We start from the raw sequence: 16,990 nt of genomic DNA, 5'->3' as shown, positions 1-16,990 counted from the left end.
GATGTGCTGTCATTGGAGGTTCACAGGGATGATTCCGGGAATGAAAGAGTTGTCGTATAAGAAACATTTGAATGGTTCTGGGTCTGTGCTAACTGGAATGTAAAAGGATGGGGAGGGGATCTCATTGAAACCTTTTGAATGTTGAAAAGCCTAGACAGAACAGATGTGGAAAGGATGTTTCCCATGTTTCTAGGACAAGAGGGCACAGCCTCAGGATAGAGGGGTGTCCATTTTAAACAGAGATGTGGAGAAATTTCTTTAGCGGGATGGTAGTGAATTTATGGAAATTGTTACCTGTGGAGGCCAGGTGTTGGGTGTATTTAAGGCAGAGATTGATAGGTTCTTGATTGGCCACAACATCAAAGGTTACGGGGAGAAGGCTGGGGAGTGGGGTTGAGGAGGGGATCAGCCATGATTGAATGGTAGAGCAGACTCGATGGGCCAGATGGCCTAATTCTGCTCCTATGTCTTATGGTCTTATATTTGCCCCTTCAGTTATCTGTGGCAAGTTGATTAGTTTCATAATGGTTATATTGTAGATTAAGTAAAGGCAGCATATTGTTCTCGATATGTTGATCACTATGGGCTTAAAATTGGATCTTTGTTGAAGACAGTCATGGTATAGTTGGATGGGCATTGTGAACCTATGATATATCAACTAAATGGCCAGTCTTCCTGCATGAGCCCAGAAAGTAAGGACACTCGGGGAAAGATGGAGAAAAGCATCCGGCAATGGTTACTGACTCTTTACATGCCACAAAATACATGCACTTTTCAAGAGTGAATCCTACGAAAGAAAATAAAATCATCTCTACACTGTCTTAAATGGGCCACCTCTAATTTTTAATTTTTAAAACAGTAGCCCCCTAGTTCTAGATTCTTCCCCAAGAGGAAACATCTGTAACCCTTCACCAGTCAAGACCCTTAAAAATCTGATGTGTTTTAATCAACTTCCCTCTCATTTTCATTTAATTCCAGCAGATAGTCACCATAACTGATTACTCAGAAGAATTTAGAAAATAATAAAGGAAGAAATTTATTTCACATCAGAATCAGAAACAGAATCAGGTTTATTATCGCTAGCATGTATCGTGAAATTTGTTAACTTAGCAGCAGCAGTCCAATGCAATACATAATATAGAAGAAATGAATAAATAAATTACAGTACATGTATATTGAACAGATTAAAAATTGTGCATAAACAGAAATAATATTAAGAAAGTGAGGTAGTGTTCACAGGTTCAATGTCCATTTAGGAATCGGATGGCAGAGGGGAAGAAGCTGTTCCTGAATCGCTGAGTGTGTGTCTTCAGGCTTCTGTACTTCCCACCTGATGATAACAATGAGAAAAGGGCATGCCCTGGGTGCTAGTGGTCCTTAATAATTGATGGTGCCTTTCTGAGACACCGCTCCTTAAAGATGTCCTGGGTACTTTGTAGGCTAGAACCCAAGATGGAGGCAACTAAATTTACGACCCTCTGCAGCTCATTTCGGTCCTGTGCAGTAGACATTCCCCACCCCCCATACCAGACAGCGATGCAGCCTGTCAGAATTCACTCCATTGTACATCTATAGAAGTTTTTGAGTGTTTTTGTTGACATCTCTTCAAACTCTTAATGAAGTATAGTCGCTTTCTTGCCTTCTTTATAATTGCATCAATATGTTGGGACCAGGTTAGGTCCTCAGAGATCTTGACACCCAGGAACTTGAAACTGCTCACTCTCTCCACTTCTGATTCCTCAATGAGGATTGGTATGTCTTCTTTTGCCTTCCTGAAGTCCACAATCAGCTCTTTCATCCTACTGACGCTGAGTGCAAGGTTGTTGCTGTGACACCACTCCACTAGTTGGTATATCCAGAACATTTCTTAGCCCTAGAACATAGTATGACATTATCCTATTTTCCACACCAACCTTCCAGTGGTCTGTGGGTCAAATATGTTTCAAAAGGAAGACTTGATTCCAGCAGCCTGTGGAGAATTTTGTCTCATGTACCTAGAACGGATATGGAGTTGAATTACAGAGGTGAAAGTTGGAGACCGAACTCATTTAACTGCCTAGTTTATTAAGAATAATGATTAAAAAAACAAATTACTGTATCAAATATCAATGGGTATAAACTGAACACAAATATACATGATTAAAACTTAAATTTTATTTGATTAAAATCCTCAGGCACAAAATGTCCTTTTAATCCTTACAGGGGCATAAGGGAGACTAAAACCTGAAGGCATGGGTTGTAGGTGATGGGGGAAATACTTAAAGGATATCTGAAGGGCAAGTTTTCACACAGTTAACAGGTGTATGGAACAAACTGCCAGAGAAGGTGGTAGAACCAGGTACAGTCATCTCCATGCTGTAGTATTTTATGAATCAAATCAATTGTGAAAACAAAAACAGATTGGCTTAGATTCTCCTATCTTAATAGCTTACAAATATTGTGATATTTTTGATATATAAACTTGTCTTTCTGTCTGATGTTCTCCAAGCATCTTGTGATTCTAAGAAAGTAAAATATGTGAAGGTGCTTCCTAAATAATTGACTATTTTAAATTAAGAAACACTTGTGTAGAAAAGACAAGTTTTTCTGCCTTTCTGTATTGATGACGCAAGATACCAAGTTACCTTGGGGCTTCTGTACACCATCTGGCTATGGAGCTAAGAATAAAGAAATAACTGTTTTCATGGGCTTTTTTCTCTCTTAGATTCCGCTGGAGGAGACGTTTATTCATTATTTCTACTCCGAACGATGAAGAATGGGCTTATCAACATCAGCTTTATGCCTTAAGTTCACAAGCTTGCAACCTGGGTAAAATTCAGCTTTCTGATTGATCAATATGTGTATCCTTATATCACCTGGAGGACTAACATTGGCGATACATTGCTGTCAACGTTCAAAGTGTTCTGCTACTTACCGATGATACATTTTAGATAGAATGAAAGATAACAATTGCAGTCATTCTTATTGTAACTAACCTGAATAATCCAAAATATAACGTGTAAGAATAATCTAACTGTTTAATTCCCAAACCAATATCCAGTAGGAGGTCATTTGTCAAATGTTGTGCAGTTTATTCTGTGGAAGATTCTGCTTAACTAGAATTCAAAGGAGTCTGGTGAGCTGCTCCTGCAAGTTGTTCCTATATTCAGTGAATGTCTTTTGATTGTTCCCTCTGAAAAACTATTAACAGTGCCCCTTCAATTGGCCGCACTATTGTAGGGAATAATAAACCCTATGTAATCATTTCAGATATTTACATAAAATATACACAAGAGATCAGTGCAAAAGCCTTAGGCATATAAGTATAGCTAGCGTGCTTAAGACTTTTGCACAGTACTGAATTTGGCAAGATGGAGAGGAGAGTGAGCTTGTAAATCTGCTGGGAGCAAAGGATGTTGGGAATGGCAAGGGTGGAGAACTGTGGGAGGTCTGTGGGACAGGTGGCAGAGAAGGAGTGCCAGGGATGGGGGTGGTGCAGGTGCAGACTCACCCCGCCCTGAGATACCAGGCAAAATCATTTGATTTCAAACAATTGGTTTACTGATCATTACAGAATGTCTCTCTGGTGCCTCCCACTCCTTCCCCTCTCCCTTCCCCTTTTGCCAACCATGATTTCCCTCTCCCTGCCCCTTTCCCACTCTCAGTCCACAGTAGAGACCCATATCAGGATTGGGTTTATCATCACTCAAACGTCATGAAATTTGTTGGTTCTTTTGTGGCAGCAGTACAATGCAATGCAGAAAATTACTACAGTACTGTGCAAAAGCCTTATTCACCTAGCTATATATATGTGCGTAAGACTATTGCTCAGCACGGTACAGGCAAACTGGTCTAGGCACTATTGAAATGGCACGTAACCCTCAGCTCACCTCAACCCAACTCATCGTTCATCTTCTTACCCTATATCGGATTTATTTGTATAACATATTTTATCTAACTTTATATATTTATATAGAGTATATCATAGTAACAGATTTTCGTCCCACGTATGCCTCTTCCCATCCTTCCATAAATTCTCTCAGAATAACCCTCTGCTTGTTTTGCCCTTACGCATCCAAACTATCCACGTCAACCACTGATGTGCCTGAGTGCTACATTTTAATCATTGCTTTGGTAAAGAAATCTCTTACAAAACTCTGCTGTGCCACGTACAATTTGACCTTAGGTTTTGTTCTATCCCATGTGAAAGAACCTTCTGTTAGTCTATTCTTTGTTCAAGATAATAGGAAACCCATACTTTTGTGATGTAACATGCCTTTCCAGCATCACCCTGTAATTTTGTGTTTTTTTACTTCAGCATTGCCTTTGTATTTCTTCATTCTCCTCTCAGCCTAATGTAACATTACAGCTTTTTAACATAGCATCTCAGCTTTTCAATTCTGTCCATGTTAAAATACATCCAAGTTCTTTGATTTCTGCCACATCTCTGCACTAGTTCTATGATCTAGGGACCCACTTTCAGGGACTCTTTACAACTTGTGTTCTGGGTATTATTATTATTTGCATGGTTTTCTTCATTTGCATATTAGTTGTTTGTCCTTGTCTATGTGTCATTTTTCATAAAATTGTATTTTATTTCTCTTTTCCTGTAAATGTCTGTAAGAAAATAATATGGTAACATACTGTATAACAAATTTACTTTGAGCTTTGCTTTTATGAAAAGTGATATTCCAATTTTAATTCTAACAGGATTTTATTTATATCATTCAATCCATGAATATATTTCATTTACTTTTCTTGTTTTTTTTTAAGGTGATTTATTTTGTACTAATTCTGCTTCCAAATTGACTTTTGAATGCTGACCTCATTGGCTCATTTTGAAACTGATAGAAATTTTTTAAATACAGTACCTAATGCCAAATTTCTTTTTTTCAGAATTGATCTAATTTATTGTGGTCTAATTTTAGTCCTTCAGATTAATGTGAGAATAAATCTCTTATATTTCAGGTTTACGTCATTTGGCTGTTTTGAAGTTGATGGGTGTGGGTACTGATGTTGGAGGGGTTTTGGAACTCTATCCAATTAATGGTAAGATTACTTACATTAAACAATTTAACAATATTGATGCAGTTGTTTGAGCTGATACTCATCTGGTTTTGACAGCCATTATTTTCCAATATGAACAGGCTGCTGTTTTATAGTTAAATAATGATTGTGCCCAGAGGGTCAACTAAGAAGGGGGAGCTTTACAATTTTGCATGATTACATTTCATCTCATGGCTAGCTTTTCATCAATGTTATTTTCATACTTCAAAATAGGTAAAAATACATTTTATTTTGTCTTATAAATTGACAGAAGCATGATAATGATCTCTTTTAAGTAGCTACCTCCTCTGTTAGAAATATGAGGATATGGAGGGGTGGGATTACTTTATGCTGTTATCCATTGGTCTGGTTTCCTTTCGGTACTATAAAACTCCTGATCATACTTGTCATCAGCATTACTTCAGAGTTATTTTTAAGCCTTTGATAAATGATTCCTTCTCTTTTTACAGGTTTCTTTCAGAAAACAGATGTTTAATCTATCTCTTTCCAGGCAATGTTTTTATTAAAGAGTAATGACCCAGAAGCTTACAGAATCTTTGCTGATTCTCACTAAGCTTTATAGTGATTTTTTTCTCTTTTTAGCCCCCTTGATACCTTTCAGTGCTCTCTAAGGTGGAGGCTGTTACTGGTTCTTGATAAATAACATCTCAAGGCAGTTCTTTTGGAAATATGGGATTACCATAAAAGTAAATGTGAGAATTAGTTTATGCTTCAGGAATGCCAACATAACCTTAATTACTGAACTAAATCTTCATTTGATAGATCTCACACTTTAAAATGCTTAAGCCAAAAGACTAAAAATAAGTGCTGGACATTGATTATTTTCTGATTGACAAACTTGCTTTCGTTTTATGAATACAATGTGTCTGGACAATGTTGATAAAACTGTGAAGGCCTCTGTGATATCAGCAGTGAAATATCTTGGCTGGGAGAGGATATGGTTGAGGTTGTGTAGGATTTCAATAATACAACTGCCATACAGATCAGTCAAGAGTTTGAAAAGTGAACAGGTAAAAGATAAAAGGAACCCTCTTTAAGGCAAATTGTGTTCAGCATTATTTTCAAGGACAATTCTACACAAAGTGAGACTTAATCATTTCTGTTTTGTGTATGTTCTGTAGACATTAAAATGAATTAACTTATCAACTTGTAACAATTCTGCTCTCATAAACTGTTCACTTTATCTTCAAAGACTTGGCTGAAGCATATACAAGGGCATAAAATGTAGGGCAGGTTTTTCCTGGGTATTTTTTTATACATGTTTCATTTTGGGACTGCAGACAAACCTGAGAAATATGGACCACTTACATGACTGGCAAGAACATACTGTATTTAATTGAACAGCTAAAGCTGTCTTCAGACCTAAAAGTCCACTCGTCAAGAAATTTACCTCTCTTTTTATTGCAATTGGTCATTTTCCTCTTCTTCCCCCCAAACCTCAATTACTGAAGTCATTCAAGCCTGCAGTCACATCTCTGAAGTCACTCGTCCCTACCGTCATATGTCCAATCACCACCCAGTCGTGTGCACAACCCAGTTTTCTATGACGTTACTCTTTGATTTCATTGTCACATAATTTCAAACTTCCCAGTGGTTTGCAGTACATTTTCTAAATCCAGTACGTTTATTGGAAGATGTTATGTGTTGTAACTCCAGAAGCTAATCGAAAGAAAAACATGAGCGTCCAGAAAACTTGTCTAATTAGATTTACCTTTGTGAGGTGCTCACATAAGACATGATGATGAAATGACATATGCCATTCACCTTCTTCTTACATATAACCTATAATGAATTATGTAAACAAACAATATATTTACATTACCGAAATAATGGTGGGGAAACTGCTGGAGTCAGTTATCAAAGATGTGATAACAGCACATTTGGAAAGCGGTGAAATCATCGGACAAAGTCAGCATGGATTTGTGAAAGGAAAATCATGTCTGAGACGAATCTCATAGAATGTTTTGAGGATGTAACTAGTGGAGTGGATGGGGGAGAACCAGTGGATGTGGTATATTTGGATTTTCAAAAGGCTTTTGACAAGGTCCCACACAGGAGATTAGTGTGAAAACTTTAAGCACACGGTATTTGGGGGTAAGGTATTGATGTGGATAGAGAGTTGGTTAGCAGACAGGAAGCAAAGAGTGGGAATAAACGGGACCTTTTCAGAATGGCAGGCAGTGACTAGTGGGGTACTGCAAGGCTCAGTGCTGGGACCCCAGTTGTTTACAATATATATTAATGACTTGGATGAGGGAATTAAATGCAGCATCTCCAAGTTTGCGGATGACACGAAGCTGGGCAGCAGTGTTAGCTGTGAGGAGGATGCTAAGAGGATGCAGGGTGACTTGGATAGGTTGGGTGAGTGGGCAAATTCATGGCAGATGCAATTTAATCTGGATAAATGTGAAGTTATCCACTTTGGTGGCAAAAATAGGAAAACAGATTATTATCTGAATGGTGGCCGATTAGGAAAAGGGGAAGTGCAACGAGACCTGGGTGTCATTATACACCAGTCATTGAAAGTGGGCATGCAGGTACAGCAGGCGGTGAAAAAGGCGAATGGTATGCTGGCATTTATAGCAAGAGGATTCGAGTACAGGAGCAGGGAGGTACTACTGCAGTTGTACAAGGCCTTGGTGACACCACACCTGGAGTATTGTGTGCAGTTTTGGTCCCCTAATCTGAGGAAAGACATCCTTGCCATAGAGAGAGTACAAAGAAGGTTCACCAGATTGATTCCTGGGATGGCAGGACTTTCATATGAAGAAAGACTGGATGAACTAGGCTTGTACTCGTTGGAATTTAGAAGATTGAGGGGGGATCTGATTGAAACGTATAAAATCCTAAAGGGATTGGACAGGCTAGATGCAGGATGATTGTTCCCGATGTTGGGGAAGTCCAGAACAAGGGGTCACAGTTTGAGGATAAAGGGGAAGCCTTTTAGGACTGAGATTAGGAAAAACTTCTTCACACAGAGAGTTGTGAATCTGTGGAATTCTCTGCCACAGGAAACAGTTGAGGCCGGTTCATTGGCTATATTTAAGAGGGAGTTAGATATGGCCCTTGTGGCTATGGGGATCAGCGGGTATGGAGGCTGGTGCAGGGTTCTGAGTTGGATGATCAGCCATGATCATAATAAATGGTGGTGCAGGCTCGAAGGGCCGAATGGCCTACTCCTGCACCTATTTTCTATGTTTCTATGTAAACACATTACACTCCTTCCTGCTGAACTATAAACTCCAACTCAATATAGAATGCATCTCAACTCAAATATTGTTCTGAATATTGTAATGTAATATTGTAATGTAATGCTATGAATATACAGTATACTATTTAATGCAATTTCCAAATAGACATCCACAGCATAGTAAATTTTAAATTGTCCCAACAAAACCTAAAGATTTAATCACTGTGGAGGATTCCTTACTCTTGTTGGATAGCATCTTTCCTGACAAGGGGGATCACTTTGCTTGGCAGGTGAGACTTGTGGCTGTGAACGGGACAATTTAAACCTCTGTGGTGGTTTTAGGAGTTGACTCTGAGACCGCAGGAAATGGTTCTCACAGCTGTGGACTCCTTTCTTTTCTAACAATTGACTCTGCTCTCCTCGATTGATAATGTCATCTCAAAACGTTATCAGGTGCAATCTCCTCTGTGTAGAAGAGTGCACCAGTTCTGTCCTTAATCTTTCCAAGTACCCACTTTTGATCATCTCTGTAGTCCCTTGATAAGACAGCTTGTCCAGGAGTGAAACGTTGAACCTCTTTGTTTGAGGAGCCCTCACTTCGTCTTAGCTATTTGTCCTGCATACTCCTCCTGAGATTGGGTTTGAGGAGATCCAAGCATGAGTGCAAGGACAACCCAGGAACAGCATCGCTGGTGAGTTCTTGGTTGTAGAGTGTGCTGCACTGTGATATGCAAGGAGGAAATTGGTGAGCTTCTGATTCAGTGTCAGCGTAGTGTGTTCTGTTGACATTGCTTGCAGTGTGTTCTTTAGACTCTGGACAAACCTTTCCACCAAACCATTTGTTGCTGGGTGATACAGTGCAGATGTAATATGTCTTATTCCATTCAATTTCAGCAATGACTGAAACTATTCCACAACAAACTGTGGTCCATTGTCACTGAAGTGCTCTGGAACACCAGTTCTTGAGAAGAGGCTTCTCAACACATCAGCAGTGTGCAAGGCTGCAGTGGAGGCTACTGGGAACACTTCTGCCCACTTTGTAGCTACATCCACTACTACCAAGAAATTTGTGCCCGTGAATGGTCCAGCAAAATCCACATGAATCCTCTGCCAGGGCAATGCAGGCCATTCCCAGGGATGGAGAGGCACTGCTCTTGGCATCTTCTGCACATGTTGGCATCCTGAACAGTGCTTGGCAAGCTGTTCAATCTATTGATCTATTCCAAGCTACCAGACAAAGCTTTGAGCCAACACTTTCATTTTGACCACACCTAGATAACTGGCATGTAGCTCCTCCAATGTTTCAGCTCCCAACCTGGATCGTACAGCAACTCTCAATCCCCAAGAGTAAACGGGACAATCCGTCAGCATTTCCATGATTAGTCATCCTCTTGAATTTGATCTTGTAATTGTGTCCTCCAAGAAACAGAGCCCATCTCCGCGTTTGTGATGCTGCTGTTCGTGGAACAGCCTTCTGTGGATTGAAAATGGACTAGTGATCAATGATTAGTAACAAGGGTAAACTCTCTCCCGTACAAGTTCTGGTTGAAACATTTTACACTCCAAGCCAGACTCAAGGCCTCTCTGTCAATCTGTGTGTGGTTTTTCTCTGCAGCAGTAAGGGAATGTGATACAAAAGCTATGGGTGTTCACTTCCATCATTCATAGCATGTGACATGACTGCACCTAGACCTAAGGAAAGGTGTCACAGGGAAGCTTCTCTAGATAGTGTGGCTCATAATGTGTGAGTACTTGTCTGATGTCAACATTTCCTTTGTCTTTTCAAAAGCCACCTCACACTGCTTTATACATTGCCATTCCTAACTGATCTGTTGTAATGAGTTCAAAGGGCAGCACAGTAGCCATGTTTGGCAGGAAGCTGTTATAGTAATAGGCAAATCCTAAAAAGGACCACAGCTGTGACACACTTTTTGGCCCTGGGGCATCCACCACTGCTTGAATTTTCTCAACACACTTTTGAAATCTTGTGTATCAATGGTGTGACCACAGGAAGTGATGCTTAGTTTAAAGAATTCACACTTGTTGCATCATGTTTTGAGCCCATAATCTTTTAATCTTTTTAACAGTCTTGAAATTTTGGAGATGCTCCTTGTCATCCTCACTGGTAACAATGATGTCATCCAGGTAACACTGAGTACCTGGGGAGCCTTGCAGTACCTGGTCCACAGCTTTTTGCCAGAGTGCAGGTGCAGATGCAGATGCTACTCCAAAAATAAGCCTATTGTAGCAATGAAACCATTTGTGAGTGTTTATGTTGAGAAACACTTTGGACTCTCTGTCATCTCCATCTGTAGGTAGGCATCAGCTAAGTCCACTTTGCTGAAGTGTTTTCCTCCAGAAAAGTTTGCAAAGATAACCTATCCCCTGGGTAGAGGCAGTACTTTCAGTACTGGGTTAATGGTGACCTTAAAATCACCACAGATCCTGACCGACCCACTCTTCTGGGCCAATGGGGCCACTGACATTGCCCGCGGGCTCCACTCAACCTTGGCAAGAATTCCTTCAACGTCCATGTGATCTAGGTCACTGGCTCCTTTATCACAGATGGTATAAGGACCCAGAAGGACTTTGTAAAACTTTAGTGTGGCATTTTTGTTTAACATTATTTTACCCTTGATATGTTTGAGTTTTCCAATGCCACCTTTGGACACTGCTGAATTCTTATTTCTTCTTAATTCGCTTTCAGTTAATTCTTTTGCAGGGGATGTGGCAAGCAAATGGTGGATGGATTAGTTGTCTTTGTGAATCATGGCCCCACAATGCTGACTTTCCTGTTTTTACCACTTACAAGCCCAATGTGGATTGTTGGTTGTTGTAAATCGCTGCTACGAATGTTAATCCTATAGGAGCTATCTTTTCTCCAGTATAAGTTCTTAGTTGGAAAACTGCAGGCTTTGGTTCAGTATCTTCGAAATGCCATTCAAACTCATTTTTTCTAATGACTGAAACAGCCGAACCAGTGTCCAATTCCATTTTAATTAATTTGCCATTCACTTCTGATGGAAGCCGTTTTGCATGTGTTCACATTATAAATCTCAAGGCTACATAGTCCTGTGTCACTCCCATTATTTTCTGATTTTTCATCAACAGCATGCAGATTAGTGCACTTAGTGAAACTGCAATTTGACCTTTTTTTCTCTTCCCTGTGGAGTTCATTTATATTTGTCTGCCCAAATTGTTCTTTGATGTGTCTCAATTTGTTGCCTTTTCTGCCTGTCTACAAATTTTACCTTTAAACCTGCATTGGTCTAGTGTTTGTGAGCCCCTGACACAAAGGTAACAAAACTTCTTTGGCCAGGCAGGTTTCTGCTTAGACATTGCAATTTTGTTCATGCCTGCTGTTTCTATTGATACAGCAAATACAACTGCTCTTTTAAATGTGATATGTGCTTCAGCTAGCAGCTGTTTGCTTTTTTGTAAGATTTCATAAACTAAATGATCTCTCAGTGCATCATTAAACCCATCACTAAACTAACAATGCTCAGACAATTTCTTCCATTCAGCCATGTAAGCTGAAATGGACTCCCTTCCTTTTTATTCAACTTATGAAACCTAAAGCATTCTGCAGATTAACAATGGTTTTGGTTCTAAATGTTCTGGCATTGTGTATGATATCAGTACAGCCCATTTTGGCTGGGTTGGCTGGAGCAGTCAAACCTCTAAGCAAACTATGTTTTTCCACCTATTGCACTCAGTAACACTAGCACTTGCTTTTCATTGGCTATTATATTTTCTTCAAAACTCTGCTCAATTTGTTCAGTATACATCAACCAGTTATCTGTTGTGCAATTGAATACATCTTATCATTCTGCTGCAGCCAGCCATTTTTGCTTTTATTTAAAATTTATTATTACCTCCCAGTACTGTGAATTTTGTCCTTTTTCTGCTTTTTTTTTCAAACTTGACCATATCTCTTACCTTCTGAAGAAACATGTGCTGTGCTTTTTAAAAAAAGTTGAACCTCTCTCTTCTCCCCCACCCCCCAGAAGAAAAACATGCTGCATTTTTTTAACTCAAACATCATAATGCGCTTCAATATGTAGGTAGTCATCTTGGCTTCATTTTAAAACTACTTCATTGCCACTGTTATGTTTTGTAACTCCAGAAGCTAATTGGAAGACAGACCCTGGAGCCAGGAGTATGTGTATTCTTAGTTGTTCTTTCATGATGTGCTCACATATAATATGGTGGCATATTAATGTATGCCATTCACGTACAGAACTTACATATAATCCATAATGAATTATATAAAAAACAAAGAATGCTTGATCAAACTATATTTTTATATTAATACTTAAATATTACTGAAATATTGAATACTCTGCAGAAGAGAACAAGATGATGATTTCAACAAGTAACAGTTTCCCAATTCCTGTATAAGAACTGTTTGTTTAAATCCATTCACTACTTCTAAAGCACACCTTGAGGAACTTGGAACTCCATGAGGAATTTTTTCTCAGATGTGGCAGTTTTCAAAACTCTTATTTTGCTAATTCCACAGCTGTCAGTCTTCTGTTCAAAAGCTAAAAATCAAGAACATAGCCAATCTTAATGCAGAAATCCTGTGAGAAAATGCTTTCTTCTGCTTCTCATGCAATGAGATACTATTAGGAGGAAATATTGTTGTTCATTATATTGTACTGCATTGAAATTTATGGCTCTATAAGTCATTTCTACTTGGGAGACATTCCAAACAAGGCAAGCGTCAAGTATTTTTATAAAGAGTACAGAGACTGAGTTTTTGTAATATTTGCTGTTCTCTATTGAGATATTTATAAGACAAATATCCCAACAGCAATGCCATACAAATATTACAGTAACTGAACACAACATTTAAAAAGTTTTAAAATGTGACTATTTTAATATATTTTGATGCAAAGATTGAAATTTTAAACTTTTGATATGCCATTTCTAATTCTAAGCAAAATAAATTTGTGTAAGTGCATATAAAGCTGAAAATAGTCTATCTCAGAACAGAATATATAATTTGTTAATAGTAAGGATAATCATTGAATTTTATGATAGAATCTTCATTCCTATAAGATATTGTTATTTATTAATTGAGTACTTCCAATAAACATGTATTACTAGATGGAGTTGCACTGAAATTGCATTTCAGCTGAAGAATCTTTTAAAGTGTATGTTTGGTGAGATGAATTGACTTTGTTCGCTGTATTTACAGGAACTTCATCTGTTGATCGTGAAGATCTCTCACCGTCCTTGGTAAAAGACCTAAGGAATTATTTCCAAGTGAGCCCAGAGTATTTCTCAATGCTCCTGGTTGGTAAGGATGGAAATGTCAAGTCGTGGTATCCAACCCCAATGTGGAATATGGCCATTGTGTATGACCTTGTTGACTCCATGCAACTTCGCCGACAGGAAATGGCTATTCAACAGTCTTTGGGTATGCGTTGCCCAGAGGATGAATACGGATATGGCTACCATGGTTACCAAGATGGATATCATCAACAGGGTCACTATGGTGGATACCCTTACTAAAAAATTGTGACATTTTGGTTTAGATGCCGCATATTCCATGGACTAGGTTTTGTAAAATATCCAATATATCGCATTTGATACTGATTGGAGTTTTGTTTTATATAATTACTGAACATACTCCATCATAGCCATCAGGGAAAATGTTAATTTTCAGTTATATTTTGGATATATTGAAAGACTAATCTCTAAATTCCGTTGATTCAAAGAACAAATAGTAGTTGTCAGCCTTTTTGCAAGAAATATTTTATAGCTGGTACTTAACATGGAAAGTATGTATATCCATAATTAGAGATGTTTTGTTTGGTCTACATATTTATTATGTATTAAAGGGAGAAAGATTTGCATCAGCTTTAAGGAATCAAATAGAAATAGCTGGTCTCCTACTGTATAGATTATACATAATCAGAAACATTCCACTGAATTTTCAGTGTGTGTCAACTGAGATGTACTTACATGGACACAAAAACTTCAAAAAGAAATCCACAAAAATGAAACTAGTCTGAGTAACAACTGCTTTAGGTGTTATTGAGAACTGCTGCAATAGGATGCACTTGATTGCACACGGAACATGCAGCGCATTTCAAATATAGATTTGGATACTACATACAGATCACCTATGATGAATATACTTATTTTATCTAAGAAAGAAAAAATGTGCCTGCACAATGAAAATATTCATACATTCAATTTGTAAGGCTCTAAGGATGGCATACTTTTGGCTCTAGATTATGTCTAGTGCACATTTACAAAGAAGGGCCTATACAAAGCTTGAACTGCAAACAATGTACTGCCTGCATTCTTATTTTTCAGATTAAACTACACTGTGGGCTGTATGATAGAATTACAGGAAACTGCACCACCCTTTTTCCTTGACATAGGGGATAGATCATAAAACAAAACATGCCATAATACTCATCAGTTCAGGCAGCATTTGTGGAGGTAGAATGAGACATAACATTTCAAGTCATTTTGATTTGAAGATTAAAACTGCATTTCACTTTCCACAAATGCTGCAAAATGCACTGAACATTTCTAGCAATGTTATTTTTCTTGCAGATTGCTACGGTTGTGAAAGCAGATTACCTGCCTTAATACCACTTCTGTTTTTTGGGGCCTTGCTGTTCACAATTAAACTGCCGTATTATTCACAACAGTGATTAAGCCTCAGATTTATTTCTTTGGCTGTAAAGAACTTTGGGAAGTAATAAGATTGTGAAATGTACTATGTAAGTGCAAGTCGTTTTGTTTGTATGAATCATTCCTAGGTGATGGAGATGAGTTGAACTAACATTTTACAGTAGGCTGAAGGTCTTGTTGATAAGAAAAAGGAGGGAGATACATATTTGCATGGTATTATTTCACAGCATATTGCAGCACATAAACATTTCTATTCCAAAAATATTTTTGAACTAGGTGTTTTTCATATAGTTATTAAAAAATCTATTAAATTGTTTATTGTAGTTTACTCATTGAAATGTGTTGAGAAATTCTGCAGTGCAAGTAACAAATTACACTGTGTACGGTGGATCACCATCACTGACCTTAGAATTATTAAAAGACAGCCTGCTTGGGTAGTAACAATTAGAATTTAGGTGAATTTCCTCTTCAGATGGTCAAATCATACTTATTTGTGGAAGCAATTACAACATAAGCAATTTTCTGACCAGGTAGTTCAGTAATGGGGTGGCATTGTTATGCTGTTGTGAAAGAACCTTCATAATATTTAAATATATAGACTTCTTCATGAGGAAGAGAAAATGATGGAATTGGTCAGATGTTCATGAATTTTGAAAAATGATGCTTCGATTCTTTTGAATAATGAAGTATCATTATTCAATATGTTAACCTGCAGATTACTTTATAAATGCTGCACTTTGCTAGTACTTCTAATTTTACCATTTGCAACTTCATGTCTTTTATTATATTACTGTTGTCTCATCCCATCAAAATCTAAATGTTGTGCTAACACCTTCCTTTTCAGACTATGCTATTGTTTTGCTGTATATAAGTGCTTAATCTCCTTTGCACTTTACATCATTTAATATGTTAAAAATGTTCCCAAGTATTTGAAGTAAAAACATTAATTTGGAAATAAACCCAAGCTTGTTTTGAAATGATGTTATGTGATACTACTACTACTTGTTATACAAAATTGTTCCACTGCTAGTTCAGCTAGTTGAACAGATAAAGAAAAACTCATTCTGATCATTGGTCTAACTTAGCCGTACTCAGAGCACCATATGGAGTCCAACCTTGCAGCAAAGAGAAGTAATAATCTCTAACTAGCAATCTACAGAATGCTTAGTGTGAGTTGTATGCGATCAAATCTAGGCCTGGATTGAGATCAGCTGTGATATCACCCGCAGCAAAGAGAGTTCTGTTGCCCAATGCCAAAAAACTTTTTTAGTGGCTTATTTACATTTGCCAAGAAACTTCAGCAGACGGTTTGCAAAGAGCCACATAATACATGCATATATTCTGCTAATCTTTAATGTTAGAGATGACCCCTTTATTAATGTCTGCTCCTTAATACCTTGCCACTTCTACTTTGATAAAGACTACTAATGTATTAATGTTATGACACACTACTTGAGTAACGTGCAAGTGCTGGAGGAGCTCAGCAGGTCAGACAGCGTATATGTAGATGCTGTCAGACCTGCAGCATCTATGTGCTGCATGAATCTCTTGTGTCTGAGTGTCTTCAATACTTAAAAATATGACACCTAAAATTGTTAACCCAACTCTTCATTGCTCAATATGATATCTTTTTATCTAAACATTTGGAAAAAAAAATCATCTTGCTGTCTGTTGTAGAAACTTCACTAATCCTATTTCCATTGAAATCCAAGGCAATGAAAATCACATGGCTGCTGAATTGTGTAAATCACAATCGCTGTCATAAAACTAGATGCTAAGCTGAAAACCATATATTCATATCTTTTAGAAACTGGGCATTCGCAACGCAACAAGTTTTCTATTCCAATCATATTTTCTGTTCTGCATACTGAATGCTAATTTTGTTAAAGTTTTAAAAAAGAGTAAACGAGTTGATCTTTAAAAAGCCTCAAAGTGACAAAGGATCACAAAAGTATCTTTCAAATCTGAAAATATAAAACAGAAATGGAGATGTAATTTTCTGACAATGGATTGCTTAATGGAAAACAGAATCAGGTCAAATTCATCATGTTGTTTTCCTTTTTAATCACACTTTTGTACAATTTGAAGAAGGTCAAT

The 16,990-nt window shown here is 37.9% G+C and overlaps 1 protein-coding gene across 1 annotated transcript in view; it reads left to right on the top strand.

Annotated features, from left to right (window-relative positions):
* The window catches only part of ccdc80 (coiled-coil domain containing 80), a 41,279-nt gene extending 26,366 nt beyond the window's left edge, over window positions 1–14,913 (top strand). Inside the window, exons 5-7 of the mRNA XM_072260431.1 lie at window positions 2,705–2,808; window positions 4,948–5,028; window positions 13,440–14,913. Coding sequence (XP_072116532.1) covers window positions 2,705–2,808; window positions 4,948–5,028; window positions 13,440–13,756 — 502 coding nt within the window. The 3' untranslated portion in view covers window positions 13,757–14,913. The remainder of the gene's footprint in view (window positions 1–2,704; window positions 2,809–4,947; window positions 5,029–13,439) is intronic.
* Window positions 14,914–16,990: the final 2,077 nt, after the last annotated feature.

The sequence above is a fragment of the Mobula birostris genome, chromosome 6 (assembly GCF_030028105.1).
Source record: "Mobula birostris isolate sMobBir1 chromosome 6, sMobBir1.hap1, whole genome shotgun sequence".
In the NCBI taxonomy this organism is placed as follows: domain Eukaryota; kingdom Metazoa; phylum Chordata; class Chondrichthyes; order Myliobatiformes; family Myliobatidae; genus Mobula; species Mobula birostris.
This window is presented reverse-complemented; position numbering and strand designations above follow the sequence as displayed.